Below are 19,461 nucleotides of genomic sequence, written 5' to 3'. Positions count from 1 at the left end.
CAATATTCTTCTTAACCAAAGTTGAGGCCTAATATCCAAATATAATATTTAGTTATACAGTGTACGATCAGATAATTTTATGATCATTTAATTACTTCCAGATAGAGATTAACTACCCACATTTATTATATCCTTAATATGATTATTGGATTATAGTTTTTATTAAGTTATACTTGAATAAAATTGAGATCTCTCTTGTATATTATTAAACGCGGATAAAATTAGAATAATCAATGTGTTTGCATTTTCACAAACCTTTCAAGGATTCGTTCCAGGATGTTACAGATTGTTGTACTATTATACGCTTACAATTTTCAAGATTATGGCACGGGAAAAAAAGAAGAACAAATGTTTATAATGTTCCTAAAAAGTTGATAACCTTTCCATTTAAAGATAAGGTAGGAAATAATTCACTTATAAGTACACATTTTATAACTAAATTTTAATTTGAAAGTTAAACAAATATATATCGGCCAATAATTCTTATATTTTTCAAGCACATGTTCATAAAAAAAGATACATAATTAAGATGAAATGATAAATATATTGAATATAAATAATTATAAATAATTAGAACAAGGAAGTTAGGATATAAATAAGAGCATGGTAAGAAACATATTATGCCACGACAGACATTTATAAGAACACAGACAGAAGTATGTTTTCGTCATATGAGATCATAGACGATCATCATTTAGCGATGACTACTAATTAATTCGGGTTTAACCAAATACTATGAGAGATGGACATTTGGTACAGAACTGAAAAATAATTTTGTTTTATTAATTTTCTATTATTTAACAACAAAATATAACTTGAATATAATTAAACATTTTTAAATAAACGTTTAATTAGAATTAAAAGTACAACAATATTATTAGTTTTAAAATTAGAGTCGTTATGTGTGTTTGCATTTTCACAAACCTTGAATGAATAAATAAATAATATATTTATATATATATATATATATATATATATATATATATATATATTATTTATTTATTCATTTTGATTTTAATTGAATTGATTAAATAGGATGATATATGCAGGATGAGTTTGAATAATTATTATATATTTTCGTTAATTTTAATTGAATGGAATATTAATTAGATATTATGTGTGAATTTTGGAAAAATTTACAAAAATATGTACCTGAATGAATTTACAGGGTATCGTTTTGGTGTTAAGTAAACAGATACGACCAGCCTGCTGAAGGTCTCTAGTCTTTTCTCCCTTGAAATGTCAGCGGAACTTAGCTGTGGCGCTTTTCTCACCGGTGACGTCACGCACCGGGAGAAAAACAAAATCAATCCCTCTTGCGCGTTGTCGGGTAAAATCGACCATTCTATGACCTATATATAGAAATGCCGCCATTGTGAAAAACCTCAGCTCCGTCCCTAAAAGAAAAATCCAGCTTTGACCGCCTTATAACGTTGTTTCTGGGGTAAGTTTTTCAATAAACCGTTTTAGTCGATTTGCTGTTGGAAAAGTTGCCTTTAATTTGCTGTCTTATACTCAGGCGGCTGCTGCACACAGTGCACGTCCAAATAAGAAGGGTTAAGATGTAGTCTTATCTCATTAGTCTGTATCGTTTCTATATGTTCAGTATTATCATACAGTAAGAGATACGAACTTTGTTGCAAATTAATATTTGACATATATGGCTTTGGAGTGAGCTATTTTTTGCTTAAGATCTAGACTTATATTTTAATTTGTTTGATGGTGATTTGTTGGAACAAATCGGATTCGGATGGAAAATTATTTTAAAGAAAATTTTTCGACAGTTTTTTGAGACAAAGTAAGTATTAGCTTAACTCTTATTTGTAGTCAATTTTATGAAGGGTTTATTTTTGTAACTGTCATTCAAGAGCATCGATTTTCCCATAGGTTGTAGACATTTATAGATTTTGATGTGATTTTATGAACATTATAGAACATCGAAGCTGATTTAAATATCCATATTTTTAATTAACTATAACAGAACATTAGTATTTTTGGACTTTCTGTTATTTTTATTGAATCATACGCGTTCTTAATTATCGGGCTATTGCTAACAGGTATAATAATGTTTGCTTTGTATGTTCTACAGCTAAATTGGTTTAAAATTCATTAAATACGTTGGTAATGAATTACGCCAAATAAAAAAGTTAAATCAGTCAGGTAACAATTTTACAGACACTTTTTCCAATTTACATGAGAGATACTACGGATAAGTATCTACTTTTAACTAGAACTTCGATGTACATCTTATTCCTTAATACCACAGAAAATGTTTATATATAGTGTTTTATAACAATTTGGTTTTTACAGCATTTTTAAACAATTCACCTTTACAGTATATATTTAATTATACCTTCTAATTAGTTTCTATTGTATTCTAATCTAAGTTTTTGTAACTGTTATTTAAAAATATCGATTTTTCTATGTTAGAGATACTAAATGATTTTGATGCGATTGAAATTAATTTAAACTTTAATTTTTTGTTGGGTATGTACGAAATAGGGCAACATATTTCTATTATATCTGAAATATAATTTCAAAGTAATGTTAAGTAATCTGTTTATTTATATTGTATTATATCTATATCTATCGATAGGTGCTGTTAAATGTGATAATATAAATTGTGTTATAAAATCTCTTATTTTCTTTTTATTTAATCATAATGTTGCTGATATATTCATGTTCACAAATCTAATAAAGATTAAGTTATATTGTGTTATAATAATGTAAGGGGTAAAACTAATAAGAGTGAGTAATGATGAATGGAAAATGCTGCATATTTTTCGAATGTATTATTACCCCTTTAGACAATTTGTAATAATAATTTTTTTATTGCACTATACTTTCGAGTTAATCTTTTTAAGGATATTGATTTTTATATATTGTATGCTGTGTCTCCAAAAAGTCTCTATTTTATTTTATTTTTAGAACTTTAAGTTAATTTATCTATATGTATCTTTAATTATATAAATTAGGGCATTGCCCATTGCTATATTTATATCTGTTGAATTATATTATATAAGGATTTTGTGAGCTTGACTAACTAAATAAATAAATTTTTATTTTCTAAAATTCTATATTAATTTTTTATCTAATCATAAAATCTAATCTAATCGTAAAATAAAGATTATTAAAGTTTATCATTTTTATAATCATGATACTTCATCCAGTGCATATCTTATAACAATATATATGGTTTTTAAATAAATAATAAAATTAGTTAGTTTAGTTTAATATTTCTAATAGCAATTTTCTTTTAAATCAGTTTTGCCAATATCTTAATTGCTACAGTTTTGATATATATTTTTTCTCCATATACAACTGTAATATTCACTATTAATATTTTACTCTTGGAACTGTCATTCAATAATATTATTTATTTATTTATTATATTTCATTGATTTGAAAGAAAATGAGTTTCGTTTTAACATTAAATTAAACATATTAGATTTTATAAAAATCATATAGTTTCAATTTTGAAATCGTCTAACATATTTATATAGTTAATCAGTATTACAGTAAAGACTGTTAAATAACGTGTAATCATAACACGATAAATTATGAAAACTAATACTATAAATTTTGTTTGTCTTTTATTAATTATTTTTTATACCCATGTACTTACAGCATATAATCTTTATTAAATTTGCAGCCTTTCTACAAATACATTAACATTCTAATATTTAACTTTGATGTATTGAATATGTAAACCGAAATATTTTGAGATTTTACTTTATTTCGTAGTAATTTTTTCATGATAGTTTTTATTCATTGATAGTTTCGTTAGTTTTTAATTGTTCATAAAACAATAACAAGAATTTGTGGCTCAAGTAAATTCGTAAGTTAATTTTTGTTGTAGTTGGTAGAGGTTTTCTATGTTTCCGTGTATTTTAAAAAATCAAAATAGACTTACTTCTTTCTATTTGCCACAATTCGCAATCTAAAAATGTTTTTTCTTTTATTCTTTCGATACACTCATTTACAATTATTACTTCTTTGAAAAAAATATCAAAATTTTATTTTTTAAGATTATATTATATATTATATAAACAATATTATATTTTATATAAAATTATACATATTTTGAAAAATATATTTTATATCAATATATCGATATTTTTTCGACATTCCTACTTCACACCACTAAATGTTTCTAATTAGAATATTAATTTGAGACTAACATCGAGAATTAAAAAAGTATAAGAATGAGAATAGTAATGAATAAATTCATTTTTTGATAGCTGACATCTCTACAAATATTTTTTAGAACGTAACGTATATAATGTAGTGCTGCATCAATTCTCTTTTCTGGGTCCTTTTGAGAGAAGACAGGCGAGTTGGATTCATTGTGATTTTGTGTCAATTTACTGCATATACTTACTTATACTTATTAAGAATATTATACTTATTTTAATATAATCGGCTTGATGATATATAATACTTCTGAAATCGGAAATGTGTAGAATATTTTAGTTTAGGGATGTGGGTCGCCAAAAAAATATCGAAATTTTACCAAAAATATGTTGCAGATTTCGTTTCTAATCAGTTACTTCGAATAGAAACGAGATAATGGAGTATATGTGTAATAATAATGGTATATATTTGTCGGTTTTATGCAAAAAGTTGATAGTTGAACGGGGCAAGGTCTGGAGAATACGGCGGGTACGTTAATATGTTGCATCTAAGTAACGCCACACTTCTTTAACTGGTTTTTCGTTATGAGATGGCGTGTTATTGTGCTGTAAAATCACTTTATCGTGTTTTCGGGCCCATTCTAGACTTTTTCTATCAATATATGTTTCAAATTGATCATTTGTTGTTGATAGAGATCACCAGTAACTGTTTCACCAGGTTTAAATAGTTCATGATATACTATACCACTCTGGTTCCACCAAATACTGAGTATTATCACCTTTTGATGTAGAAACTCACTATTTGATGTAGAAATGATTTCCGATCATACTCTTGAAATAGTATTTCACAAACGATTTTTCTACTTTTGATTTGCCTGTCATTCAATTGATGTGGCACCTATCTTCCTATCTTTTGTATTTTTCCCATTGCTCGTAATCAGTCGTTAATCGTTTCTTGGACCACATCTAAAGTTTCTGCCAATTGCTTTTGCATGCTCTGTAAATGTCTACCAGCAAACGAAAACTGTCTGTGGATTTTTTCTTTTTATTAAATAAGAAAAATAATGCGTGCCGCAAATGTACACATTTCAGACACGAAATGTTGAAGCTTGATGTCAGTAAAATAAAATAAAATAAAATAAAATAAAATAAAATAAAATAAAATAAAATAAAATAAGTGTCAAATTACATACTTATGTCTAGCAACATCTGAGAAAAATCAATACATCAAAGTTAAATATTAGAATGTTAATGTATTTGTAGAAAGGCTGCAAATTGAATAAAGATTATATGCTGTAAGTAGTTGAGTATAAAAAAATAATATATATATTTAAAATACCAGTGAACTCACAGAACACATTCATCTGAATTGATGACGGTGAAACGTGGCAATGATGCCGCATCAACTCAAGCTTTAGTTCATTTTGGCTATGACGTATAACCACAATTCCAATCTAAATAAAATAATTAAACTGTTATAAATAAAAAATTATATTATTACATTAAAAACTACTGTCATAAAATATAATTTATTTTAACATTACAGTAAATCTAATGCATATATTATCAGAAGACTACAATTAATTATACAGTTATAATAGTTTGGAGGTTAGGGTTGTGTCTTATCATATTTATATTATTACTGTGACTCTGTCCATACTAATATTCAGTGCAGCTGCAACACGCTAAAATATATTCAATTAAAACCGCAGAAACTTAATAATTAACATTAAAAATGTTTACCTATTTAAATAATGTTACTGGCAATTTTTGACTCCATTATCTCGTTCCCCTTCGAAGTGACTGATTAGAAACGCAAGCTGTTTTGTCTGGCTTCTGCATTTTGAATCAGAGTAATAATAAGTAGCGATTTAAAATTTATCAAAACACGCAAACCATTCAGATTTATCAGCCGATTTATAACCACAGAATAACTAATACAGTTTTTATAAGTTAAAAAGGAAATTTTCTGTATTTTATTGTTTATGACCTGTAGCTCTTATAACTAATATTTTGAATAATTTTGCATCTTATTGATTGATGTTATTATTGTCTAAACTTTCTGAGACATTTTTTTGAAAACGGACCTAATTAATGTGTACCCTTAATATTGTTTTGAAATTAACTCGTTCACCGTAACACAAACATAACATAACAAACGACCTATACCTAAGTTATAATAAGGCGCTATCAGTTTTATTGACGATGTTAACGATATTTTTATCTCGAAAACATCGATTTTACGTTGTAGGATAAGGTCGAAGTTATCCGGCGTGAAACGGGCGAAGAATCCGCCGATAGTCGACGGCAAACGTTTTAAAACACGATTGGCAGGTCAGTTTGTTCCATGTGCACGAGCTTGAACATTACCACCGACCATGTACGAGCCTCCGAGTTTGTCGAGGGTAAGATTAACAAAAACGATTCGTTCGTGTTGCATTAAATCGCGTTAGAGTTCAGTGAATTCGCAAATAATTCAATCAGTTTTACGACCAGTTTTTAATGTGTTTATATTTTTCGTAAAAATGTCTCGTTGCCTTTTCCACACTATTCATTCTTTATACAATTTTATTTCATTGACGAATTGAATTACATAAGAATGATAAATAAACTTGTCGTTTCTTTGATATTAGTATTATACTAGTTGAAAATATTGATATCATAGTTTAACAAATTATGAATACCCACCACTATCTCTAACGCGATGTAGCTATCAGGCCTATAAATTAATTATAAAGGATTTCAAACAGATGGTGCAATCGCATCGGGTACATTTGTAACCAACTTCATGCTGAAGCTTCACTTTTCAGTAGACATTTCGTCGAAGTGCGAACAATTTTTTTTTCAGTTCGTTGAAAATGTCTGAATTTGCACCGAATTCGAAACACCGAACCACCAAATTGTATTTGCGGGAAGTTTTACTGTTTACTTTTTATTCGATCTATTACACTTTTAATTATTCGTCAATCTTAAAAGCTGCTGCGAGGATATCATTTTGAGTCAATCGAGATATCTTTACCTAATAGCAGAGGGCTTTAGAGGCCGGTCCGGAAATAGATTTTAAAAATAGTTTTGAAGACTGGAGAGAATGTTGCCAAACATGTTTTCATTCAAGCGGAATTTTGAAGGGCATGTAATAGATGTACTAAACCTAGTATATCAATAAAAACGTGAGTGATTGTTTGATTTCGAGTCAAGTCTACTAGCAACAGCGATAGCGATATAATAATCTGACGTGAAATTAAAGTAAATTATTGTTAGACAAATCGAAACAACTATACTTTTTTTTCTTGAATTAAAAAATTCGAACGTTTGATTGCCATCTAGATAAACCACTGTTTTCTCGATTAATGTTTATTATATCATATATATAGATGAGATATTTCGAGACAGTTTAATAGATACACCTTATGTGCTCTACATATTAATATATAGATTCACTATAGAATCGATAAGTGTTAATAAATGTAAAGTTCTGATGATAACATAAACTTTTATTTCCTTATTACTGTGACAGAAACAAGTTTTGTTAAAATATCAAGATAATATTGACGATATTGATTTACTGTATAATCTTCCTGGCATATTTTTCTTGTTATATATGCTGTGTATTACAGTACTCAGAAGTTTTAATATCCATTTATTTCTATAATTAACTAAAATAACTTTTTGCTTTGTTTGAAAATATGGCTTTTCATGATAATACATATCTTTAGAAGTAAAGATAAGAGGAATGATAACGGTTTAGGCCCCTTTGACCGGGTAGAGAGTTAAAATTGCCTGATTATAGATGTGTGAGCATATACGTTAACTTAATTGATTCTGTAATTTTCCTGTAAAATTTTGAATTCAATATAACACAAATGTTATAATAATAATCATCTAAGTTGATTGTTTTACTAGTTTGGAGGTGATTTACGAATTAACGACATTTTCTATTGCAAAATACTGACGCTTACATTTTCTGAATACGAACTCTCTTTGCGAAGAAGAGAAGAGCACGCTATAGAAGAGCTTTGAATGTAAATATTCATGCAACTGCTTAGCCTTTCTTTTTTTATTTAAGGTCGTGATTGTAAACCCAAGTTTCATTCATAGTGATAATACATTGGAGCTATAAATCTTCTACCAAGACACGAATTGGCACAACAACAATATAGAGATTTATTTTCGAAATTAGGCCCAAGGTTTGTTACTGGAGGATAGTTCAGTGTTAAGCACAGCTTGCGGTTTACAACGAATAACACGTGGAAAAGGAAATGAACTACTAACTAACAGTCATTAATAATATAAATTGAAATTAATCTTCAGGGAGCGAACCCACTTACTGGCATACCGGCTGTAATAAAGTGCCAAATCTACTGGATTTATTCATTTCGAAAGGCATCTCAAAAAATTATCTGATCACATTCCGGTATTGTTAACACTGAGCGCGACAATCATGAAAAAAAAACAAATCTTACTAGCAAATATACTGACTGGGACAAGTTCAGATTAATCATCCAAGGAACAGATCAGTTTAATAAGACTGAAAGATGTAGACGATCTTCAGTAACAAACCCGAAATCTAATGGAACAAATTCGATCTGCTGCAAAAAAGTTAGCCTAACGACAAGATAGAAATCCGAATATGAAGTAAATTACCCCTTCGAAATTGGAGATATAATAAAAGAACGAAGAAAAGCTAGAAGAGTATGGTATAGAACCAAAAATACTGCAGATACAAGAGTATTTAGTAGAATCATTAATCAGATGAAACAAGAGTATATAAACAAAATTACTAACTCAAAGATTTAATCGAGCAATTGAATGGGTTCGACACAATGACGAAGAGCTCCTGGAATTGATGGTCGTATTTACATGAATTATTGAAGGAACTGCAACGAAAAGCAATCGTCATGTTGACACACGTATTTAATGCCTGCTAAGATTGAAGTATATTCCGGGATGTTTTAAGGTGGCACAAATAATTATGCTTAAGAAACTTAATAAATCGACGGAATAAGTCATTTATTATATACCATTTTAATAGAGTAACGGCGGTTATTGAAAAGGCGTTTAAAGATAAGAAATACTGCCCTGTAATATTCTTGGACGTCTCACAAGACTTTGACCGGATGTGACGTTTAGGATTACAGGATGGTGTCTTGGGACCATCCTTGTATCTGTTCTACATTACCGATATCTTAATAATAAAAGAACTGATCCTTGGAACATTTGTCATATGGCAAACGACGTATCTTGGGAGTTGTTTACCTAATGGTACAAGGCCCATGGCGGTAGAAAAAGTACAAAGGGTTGTAAATAAGAACCACAAATAGACTAAATACAGCTTAATACCTAATCTGTTGATACGTTGCGCCGAAATGATAAAATCCTAATTATGTCACTTGACAGGCGCCCGATTCCTCGAGCAAAATAGGCTAAATTCCTTGCTGCCATACACTAGGTGATAGATTAAATGAAAAATATCACTTGTAATAAAAAGCAGAGCAGATCAGGCTCGAATTCAAAGAAATGTACTGGTTAGTTGGGAGATATTCCTAACCTGACCTAAAGTCAAACATATTGGTTTATTAGTCTGATAAAAGCCTACTTGGACTTATTGGGGTTGCATTAAATCATTAAGCTAACATGTACTGCAACGATGCCAATTATCGCACCGTAATCAACGAAAAACTGCACGATGACTATGAAATTAAGTGGATTTACGAAGTTACCCAATATTTCGCCTTTAAACATGAAACAGAGTTACTAAATTACAGCAATGTAGAAGAAATACAGCTACTGGATAACAAGCAGGAAATCAGAAGATTGGAGCGAACCAAACCACATGAACTTATATAGCGTTAATAACAGTAGTAATAAATTAATTTTTTTTTTATTACTCTTCGTGAGTCCACAATCTGCCCTATTGGCAATAACTATTTCTTCTGTTTATATTATATATACATGGCATGTAGAAAATCACTTCATTAAGCAATCTTCTGTATAAAATATTATCTTAATTAATTAGTCTTATTCTAATGCTTATTCTAAACTCTACATATGTCCAGTAATCAGATCAGGTGGTGTTAAACGTTTTAGTCCACGCACTTCACTATCACGTCCTACATTGGGATGCACTGACACTCTTTCGAAGTACTCCACACAAACACGTTGGATTACACTCGTTATAGGTTCTAGAGGAATATCGCGTTGTATCACTTTATTTGAAATATAGTACGGAGCATCAACAATGGCACGCAACACCTTATTTTGGAACCGTTGAATGATGGATATATTAGATTTGCTAGCGGTACCCCATAGTTGAATTCCATATGTCCAAATGGGCTTGAGTATAGACTCATACAGCAATACCTTGTTATCTAATGATAACTTGGATTTGCGCCCAATGAGCCAATACATTTGATATAATTTTAGTCCCAGTTGTTTCCGTTTAGAGAGTATGTGCTTCTTCCAGGTTAGCCGTCGATCTAAATGCATACCAAGATATTTAACATGCTCTGCTTGGGGGAGTTGACGATGATTGATGTTCACTGGAGGACATGTTCTTCTACGCTTCTACGTTCTTCAACCATAATTGTATTTGCTCCAGGTGGGTTTGTAGGTTTATTGATGCTGTGACTGGATCTTCATTGGGTGCTAAGATTGCTGTATCGTCTGCATATGTTGCCACAGTAGTTATTTTTGTGGTGGGCAGATCAGCCGTATACAGAAGATACAGTACTGGACCCAGTACACTACCTTGCGGAACTCCTGAATATAAGGGATTTAATTCGGTATGTTCATCGCCTTGATTTACAATAAAATGTCTGTCAGTGAGATACGATTTTAGTAGCTGATAGTCCGGATGAGGAAGAGGTTTCTTTAGTTTAACCTGCAAGCCCGTATGCCATACTTTGTCAAAAGCCTGAGATATGTCTAGGAAAGCAGCCGAACAATATCTTTTGGCATTTAGGTCAGCGTTTATTTGGTTTATAAGTCTATGCACTTGTTCTATAGTCCCATGCTTATTGCGAAAGCCAAACTGATGTTCTGGAATAATTTTTCTTTTTTCTATTATATAGTTTAGTTTTTTATGTATAATTTCTCGAAAACTTTCGAGATTATTGGTAATAAACTTATAGGTCCGTAGGAGGTCACATCTTCTGGTATTTTTCCTGGTTTAAGTATCATTAATATTTTAGCTACTTTCCAGATACTAGGGAAGTAATTAATTCGTAGCATAGCATTAAATATATATGTTAATAGTTTTATAGCCTTTTCTGATAGTTCTTTTAAAATTTTGCCAGTAATTAAGTCATAACCAGGAGCTTTTTTAATATTAATCTCTCTCATTATTGTATGTTTAACTTTTTTGACCGTTAATTTCTCGTGCGGTAAATCCATTTGAAATGGCGAATCTAGAAAGCTAGTAATTTTATTTTCGTCATCTTTATGTAGCTGAGACTGGAAAGGTTTAAAAACATTTTTTAAGTGTTTTGAGAAAATGTCGGCCTTCTCTTTATTGCTTCTCGCCCAATTATTTTCGCTTGTTTTAATAGGTGGGTTATGCTGCTGGGATCTCCTAAGCTTTTTTGTTGCTTTCCACAACGAATAGTCTGTAGCCTCAGTTGATGTCAAGTTTTCTAGGTATTCTTGAATGCCTTGGTTTTGTTCAATTTGGATTAGATCTCTCAGCTCTTTTATGGCCCTATTAAATTTTCTTTTATTCTCTTCAGTCCCTTGCTGTTGCCAATTTCGTCGTAACTTTCTTTTTTCTGCTATCTTTTTCTGTATTGTACATGATATATGTGTATTTTTTCTTGGAAATGTTTCACTGTTGGGAGTCGCGGAATATGCTGCCTCCTGTATATTTTTTGTAAGATTTATTGCTGCTATTTCTATATCCATTTCAGTTTGTAACGGTAAGTTTAGAGAGATATTTTGGTCTAAGTTTTCTCTAAATGAGGGCCAGTTAGTTCTATTATTGCACAGAGAAGGGGGTTTATCTTTGATGGTAATTTGAAATTGTTACTATTATTGGTGAATGATCAGAAGACAGGTCGAAACATGATTCTGCCTGACACTTTTTTGGATCAATATTTTTTGTAATACAGAAATCTATTGTATCTGGTTTTTTATTTCTGTCTGAAGGCCAATATGTTGGTTTACCAGTAGAGATATGTTGTAAGTTATCTATCCTTATGGCTTTGAGCAGTTCTCTACCTTTTGAGGTTATTATTCTTGAAGCCCACATTAAATGTTTTGCATTATAATCTCCTCCTGCTATAAATCTATTACCTAGCGTACTGAAGAATTCTTGAAATTGTTCTGCCTTGTTGTTATGTTTGGGTGGGCAATAAATCGCAGAAATTGTTAATGGTCCATGGGCTTCCTCTATGGTTATACTGGTGGCTTGCAGGTAGTCTTTGCGGAATTTTTCTTTTTCGAAATGCTTTATATCATCTCGAATTATTATGGCTGTACCTCCATGTGCTTTATCATCAGGGTGATTTGTATGATAAAGCTTATATTTAGGAACTTTCAAATAATTTTTGTCCGTAAAGTGTGTTTCGGAAACCATCATAACGTCAATATTTTGTTCAATTACGAACATTTTTAGTTCCCTGGCGTGTTGTTGGAGCCCATTGGCATTCCAGACGGCGATTTTGTAGCTATTGGTTTCAGGCATTAGGCAAGTTTGCTTACGACGGTTGTGAGTAGACCAAGCATCGTACTCATTTGATCCATTAGTTTGGCCATCATATTTTCTAATCTTGAGATGTTGCTAGTTTCAGTAGGTTGAGATATTGTCTCTCGTTTTTGTGCTGAACCATTTTCAACTATTTGGGCATAAGTTATGTCTGGTTGACTTGTTCTGGTTGGTAGTGGTAGATTGGTAGTAGTGGATTGTTTTTGTTGATGCCTTTTTTCCCTTAAGGCCGGATAGAGTTTCTGCTGTAGTTGCTTGTGAACTGCGCAACCCTTGTAGTTCGCTGGATGATTTCCATTACAGTTAACACATTTCACTTTTTCATCACGAACTTTACGAGTACAATCTCCTGTCTTATGTTCTCCTGCACATTTTACGCATCTATATGACTTGCGACAGTAAGTCTTTGTGTGCCCGTGCGCTTGACACCTTGTGCATTGTGGTATAATTCTTTTTATATGTGGTGGTTCGTATTTAATAATATTATTTTCCAATTTGGTGATTTCATACACCGCCTTATTATTTCCATTAGGTTTTATATCTATATAAAACATAGGCAGAGGTTTTTTTGTCGTGTGATGTCGTATATTGTGAATATTTACGACCTCGTGACCTTTTTCAGCTAGTGCTATCTTGATGGTGTTAAAATCTCTCCCGTGATGTAATCCTTTTAACACGAATTTAAATGTTCTCTCGGATTTTGGCCTGAATGTATGGTATTGGGTGTTTCTTTCATCTAATTCTTTTATAAGAGCTTTAAAATGATCCGCTTCGAACAATTGGATTTTAATTGTTTCATAGCTCACTGTTTTAATTGTGTAGTTCGTAGTAATGGTTTTCAATAGGTCATGGATGTTTTTTATTAATCCTACCTTATAGACTGTTATTGGTGGTGGTTTGGGAACAACTTTTTCAGGGCTTGGTTGTATGTTCTCTTCAATTTCTTCCGACAGGTTGCTAAAACTGTTTTTTGTCTCTATCGGTTTCTGTAACCAATAGTCACTGATTCTTGTTTGTTTCCTCGCGATTTCTTCTTCTGGATTTCTCAATCGTTTTTTGTTAATGACTGTAGTCCATTCTGATGGTGGAGTTTGCGTTATTGCTATTTGTTCTAATCTTATATCAAAGTGTGTAGGTGATTTGGTTGAATCGCTATGGTTTGCCATTTTTTAATTTTTAATATTTTATTTAATTTACTTCCAGAAGATAAAAAAATAGAATAAATACATTGTTTATTTCACGCACTTCATTTTTCACTTACGTTATTTTAGCACTAGTTTTTGACCAAAAATACTATAAATGAATTTCAAAAGGACTGTTGTAAAATAAGATGAAATAATTTTAAAACACTAATAAAAATGAGATGCAGTCCTTTTGTCTGGTCACGTAAACACGTATTCACTACACTTTACGTTCACTGAATAAATTAATTAAATATTAATTAATTAACGATTGTACTAACAATGGCATGTAAATTCGTAATCTACATAAAAAAATCATAGTAATGAAATGACGCACAAAATTCTTTTATTATTTTTGGGAGCCGCATTTGAATATGCTCTTGTTCCAATGCTAACGAATGCTGTGGTAATGTGCACACAGCTTCCTACTATATCTTTAATTTTCAAAACTAATCATGGAATTTTGATTATATATTGTATTTTCTTATTAATTACATCTTATATTAGATATGCTTAGTATAATCTTAATTTACAAATTAATTTATTACTATTGTACGAGATTAATGCATCATGTATTTCTCCAATTAAAATAAAATTAATCTACTTAAGTTAAAGTAACTTATACACTAAACAAGTTCATGTGGTTTGGTTCGCTTCAATATTCTGATTTCCTGTGCGTTGTAATTTTAAGGCGAAATCTTGGATTAATTCGTGTATCCATTTGATTCCGGGGCCATCGTGAGCGCTTCGTTGGTTACGTCGCGATAAGCATTGGTAATTAATCGTAGAACTTTGTTTTGGGTGCGTTGGATTACTAGTTGGTTTGATGTTTTAGCGCATTAGGTCCAAATTGGCTTTATGTTTGACTAATAAACCATCTCTTTGATTTTAGGTAAAGTTAAGAGTATCTTCTGACTAACCAGTACAGTTGACTTGATGCTTGACTTTGAGTTTAATTTGCTCTGCTTTTTGTCTAACATGATACAAGTGATGTGTGAACATCCGTCAAGTGATATAATTGGGTTTTTGTCATTTCGACGCAACGCAAAATTAACAGGGACAGATTTGGAGCTATTAAGCTGTATTTTCTAGTCCGTAGTCCATTTTTAGATCTTGTTGATATTTTTTGCCAACATAACTGTGTCGTCGGCAAAAGTTCCAAGTACTGTTTCTTTTGTTGTTGAGTTATCAGCAGTATAGAGCAGATATAGGAGTGGTCTGAAGACACTACCCTGTGAAAATCCAGCCGTAATAGGTTTAAGTGTTGAGAAGGTCCCTTTATGCGAGTGGACAGTAATTCCGCGGTAACAATTTACTCATTTTGTATAATAATCCCAAATGCAATACCCGGTCAAAAGCTTGTGAGACGTCCAGGAATATTACAGGGGAGGTATTCCTTCTCTTCGTTTGGTTTTACAACCCTGTTACTTTGTGCACTTGGTCGATTGTCGAGTGGTGATTTCGAAATCCAACTGGAAATCTGGTATTTCTATAAATGGTCTCATACATTTTAACAGCAGTTTCTCAAAGCAGCGAAATATGCATCTAAGACCCAACTTGTTCTGTCGGTTTGTCAGATTTTTTATGCATAATTATTCGAGCAACCTTAAAACATTCCGGAACATGGTTCGGTTACAAACAGGAATTCAATATATATGTCACCATGGTTATTGCTTTTCGTGGCAGCTGTATTAATAACCGAGGTGAAATATTATCAATGGCAGGAGCCTTTTTAGGATTGAGGTTGTTGTCAATTACTGTGGCAACTTCCATTAGAAAAATCATATGTATAACTACATCGGGCTGATAAACAGGATTTATACCTATTGTAGATTCTATATCATTCGGTTGGAATACGTTAGCGAAATGTTCTGAGAATAATTCAGCTTGTTCATCGCTGTGTCGAACCCATTCATATTAATCATTTTTAATAGGCGGTGCTCGCGGTAATAATTGGTCTTTTAAATTTTCGAGTTGCTTTCCATATCGAGTAATCTTTGTTTGTTTTCGGGCTTAATTCACTTACATATTTTCCGAAGCAACTCTGTTTATATTCTTTAATCTTTTCATTTGTCTGATTACTAATTCTATTAAATATTGTTAAAATATGCATTTCAAAAAATAGCACTTGTGGTTCTGTGCCATACTCTTGTAGCTTTTCGACTTTCTTTTATCAATTCTGTAATTTAAAATGGGAAATTTACCTTATATTCTGATTTCTCTCTTGATGTTTCCGGGTAGCTTCTTTTGCAGCAGACCGAATTTATTCAATTATATTTCGGGTTTACAGCTCTAGATCGTCTATAGTTTCGAGTTTTACGTTTAGACTGATTTGTTCCTGCATAATAAGTATGAAAGTCTGTTTAGTAACAGAAACAGAGGTTCGGCCTCGAGCACATTCACTGAGGTGTACTGTTCAGTATGCATCATAACCCTGCATTTTAATGTATTTTTGTTCAAGAATAATAAGTCTCCGATATGAGAGCTATATCTATGTTATTTGTTCTCAGAAATAGTTCTAGTTCAGGGGGTCGCTGATTAGCCCATTTGTGTTCCATGTTATAATTTTTAACAACGAATTACTCATTTTTATTTTTCTTTAACTTGTTTTGGGATTTTTATAATTTTTCTCTTTTAATTTTGAAATTTTGTCGTATTTCAGTATGAAATTCACTGAGCAATTTCATCATATCGACGATGGTTGGTTCGTTGGTTACAGTTTCCTGCTTTTTTACTTTAATTTGTTTATCGCTAGATTTTTTGTCGAATATACTTTTTTGGAATTGGACCGTTGAAATTGCTGTTTCTTCTAGTTTTTTTATTTTCAATGGCAGATGGCTTTGCAAAGTTGCTTTGTCGAGTTGTCTTAATGTACTGTATGAAAGCAGATATGTTAAATGCCCTCGAATTTTTAGTTTTGTTGTTGATGAGTAAAACTTTAAACAAACATGCAAAAAAGGTTTTTTTTAAGTTCTAGACGATAATAAAAACTCTTGCGTTGTCAATCTGGTAGGTTTATTAAAAGAACCAAATAACTTACCAAACCCGAAAACAAATCAGGCTATTTAAAATTGCTGAAAATTCCTAGGTTGCCGTTGGCACGCGAAATGTAGTTCCTCCGATCGATTATTCAATTTGACATAATGATCGGCCATAACCAGCCGGCACGTGGTGCAAGGAACTTGGAAGCTTTTATTTGCCTGGAATATCGTTGTGATGAATTATTATCCGTCATTTTTTTTATCACAATCGAATATCAATAGAGAATTATTGATATTGTATGGCGATGCAAATAAAAGACTCATATCACGTGATATGCTTTATCGCCTAAATTAAAATCAATTCAATTGCTACAAATGGTTTTCTATGCACGATTTGTGTTTATATAATGGGAAGGTATATTTATATACTATTACTATTGAACTGATATTTGATAACGCGATTATATAGCTACAAATACCATTAATCAGTATGATAAAGCTATTTGTAATTAATGATTTGCTATTTTACCGATATGGTCAAAAGGCTTTAACTTTATTCATCATATCAATGAGATGTATTAAAATACTCTACGACGGTTTTTCAATAAGTGATTGAAAATCCCACAGTTAGCCTTCGTAGCATTGACAGTTGCTTGATTTTGGAAAACATAATGATTAACACTAAAGGGGATAAATGAATTTGAACGGATACGTTAATTCTTTCGAAATTATTTTACATGATATGGTTTTGAGAGATTGACGATTGAGTGCGTGAAAGTACAATAAAAACTGTACGAGAAATTGTTCATGAAAAAATCTAGGTGACATTCAGTGACAGTATATCGGGGTATAATTAGACCAATAGTGTGATGAATTCTGAGAATATTTTTATCTCTTTTTAATCTCAATCCTGGCTTTTCTGTTGAAAATTGTGGAGGAAAACTGGATGCATTATTATGTTCTAGTGATAAATTGACAGCTAAAACAGTGAATTTTTGAAAACCATGTTTACTCTAAAGAATAGTAATAGTTTTTTTGAGAATTGTTTGGAATAGAATGTAGCAATCACTTGAAAAAACGAGAAAAAATAATCATTATTACTATTTATTACAATAATAAAGTGACATCCTGTGTAAAATATCTTATTATAAATTTTACTTTCTCAAATCTGTATGTGTCCATTAATCAGATTAGATGGTGTTAAACATTTTAGTCTAACATTATCACGAAGAATTAAACACAAACAGTTTGAATTACACTCCTTATGGGATTTAAAGGGATATTGCTCTGTGTCACTTCATTAGAGCAAAAGCCAAGAAAGATTTGGCATGAAGTTCTTGTTTATAAACTACAGAAAATGTTACCAAAAGCCAGCACACCGAACTATTATTACAACAAGTACATTACAACAAGAATGTTAAGAGTCTAGGTGCATCACAAGGAAGTGTACTGGGGCCAATGTTTTATCTACTATTCACTTGTGATATACTACAAATGGAGAATATTACGATGACTACATTTGCTGATGATACTGCGATTATAGCTGTCGGAGTCAATAGTGAAGAAGCATCAAGAAAATTACAACAGACAAGTAACAATATAAATAATTGAAAACAAGTTTGGAAAATAAAAATTAACGAAAGTAAATCTGTACATGTGCCTACAATCAGACTGTACAAGCACCAATAACATTAAATAATACTGTCATTCCATATAGCAACAACGCTAACTATCTTGGAATGAATCCTGATGCAAAACTTCTCTGGAAGAAAAATATAAAGAAGAAATGAAAAGAACTGGAATTGAAACATAGGAATATGTACTGGCTAACTGGAAGAAAATCACAATTATCAGTACATAATAAATTGCTATTATATAAGCAAATACTGAAACCTATATGGACATACGGAGTTCAATTATGGGGATGTTCTGCAAAGAGTAACATAAACAAAATACAAATTTTTCAGAACAAAGTTTTCAGAGTTATTGTGGACGTACCCAAATACTATAGGACTGATTACCTACATCGAGACCTTCAGATACCCACAGTCAGTCAAGAAATCAAGATTGCAAGAGGGCATAAGGAAAGACTCCATTCTCAGGAGAATATTGAAGTATTGCAGCTTTTGGATACCACCAGAACAGAATACAGACTCAAAATAATCAAACCATCTGATCTTGTGTAGTGTCGTGTACTGAGGTGCATATAATTAAAAATACAGCAATGACATGTATAAACATTATTTCACCAGAGACTGAGATAGAGCCGATGGGTCCTCCTAGTTATATACCTAGATTAAATTATCATAGACAAATTGTAGGTTAGTCCAAAACAACTAGTAATAATGTAATAATTAAATAATAAAAAAAAACTTCAGTATAGACTTACCTTATTATCAAATACCTTGTTATCAAATGATAACTTGGGTTTTGCAAGTATGTACCTCTTCCAAGTTAGACATCGGTCA

The 19,461-nt window shown here is 31.3% G+C and overlaps 1 protein-coding gene and 2 long non-coding RNA genes across 16 annotated transcripts in view; 1 reads left to right on the top strand and 2 right to left on the bottom strand.

The window, feature by feature from the left end:
* Nucleotides 1-99: 99 nt before the first annotated feature.
* The window catches only part of Rbp (RIMS binding protein), a 78,311-nt gene continuing 58,949 nt past the window's right edge, over nt 100-19,461 (top strand). For 11 of the 14 annotated variants that reach the window (XM_076398612.1, XM_076398607.1, XM_076398610.1 and 8 more), the window contains exon 1: nt 101-398. In XM_076398612.1, coding sequence (XP_076254727.1) covers nt 234-398 — 165 coding nt within the window. In that variant the 5' untranslated portion in view covers nt 101-233. Of the gene's footprint in view, nt 399-1,307; nt 1,445-6,426; nt 6,539-19,461 lie in introns of those variants that run through there. The other 3 variants (XM_076398614.1, XM_076398613.1, XM_076398611.1) reach the window with 3 other exon arrangements.
* On the bottom strand, nt 525-1,260 carry LOC143192865 (uncharacterized). The gene is made up of 2 exons (XR_013004893.1): nt 1,153-1,260; nt 525-761 (listed from the first exon to the last, which is right to left on the bottom strand). It is a non-coding gene; the product is annotated as an uncharacterized LOC143192865 (long non-coding RNA).
* LOC143193722 (uncharacterized) lies at nt 5,651-6,002 on the bottom strand. Its single transcript, XR_013005080.1, has 2 exons — nt 5,877-6,002; nt 5,651-5,818 (listed from the first exon to the last, which is right to left on the bottom strand). It is a non-coding gene; the product is annotated as an uncharacterized LOC143193722 (long non-coding RNA).

This window comes from Rhynchophorus ferrugineus, unplaced genomic scaffold (genome assembly GCF_030347505.1).
Source record: "Rhynchophorus ferrugineus isolate W39M unplaced genomic scaffold, kcgeb_rfMv2 rfM3, whole genome shotgun sequence".
In the NCBI taxonomy this organism is placed as follows: Eukaryota; Metazoa; Arthropoda; class Insecta; order Coleoptera; family Curculionidae; genus Rhynchophorus; species Rhynchophorus ferrugineus.
Note: the sequence above shows the minus strand (reverse complement) of the source record. Positions and strands in the feature narration are given on the sequence as shown.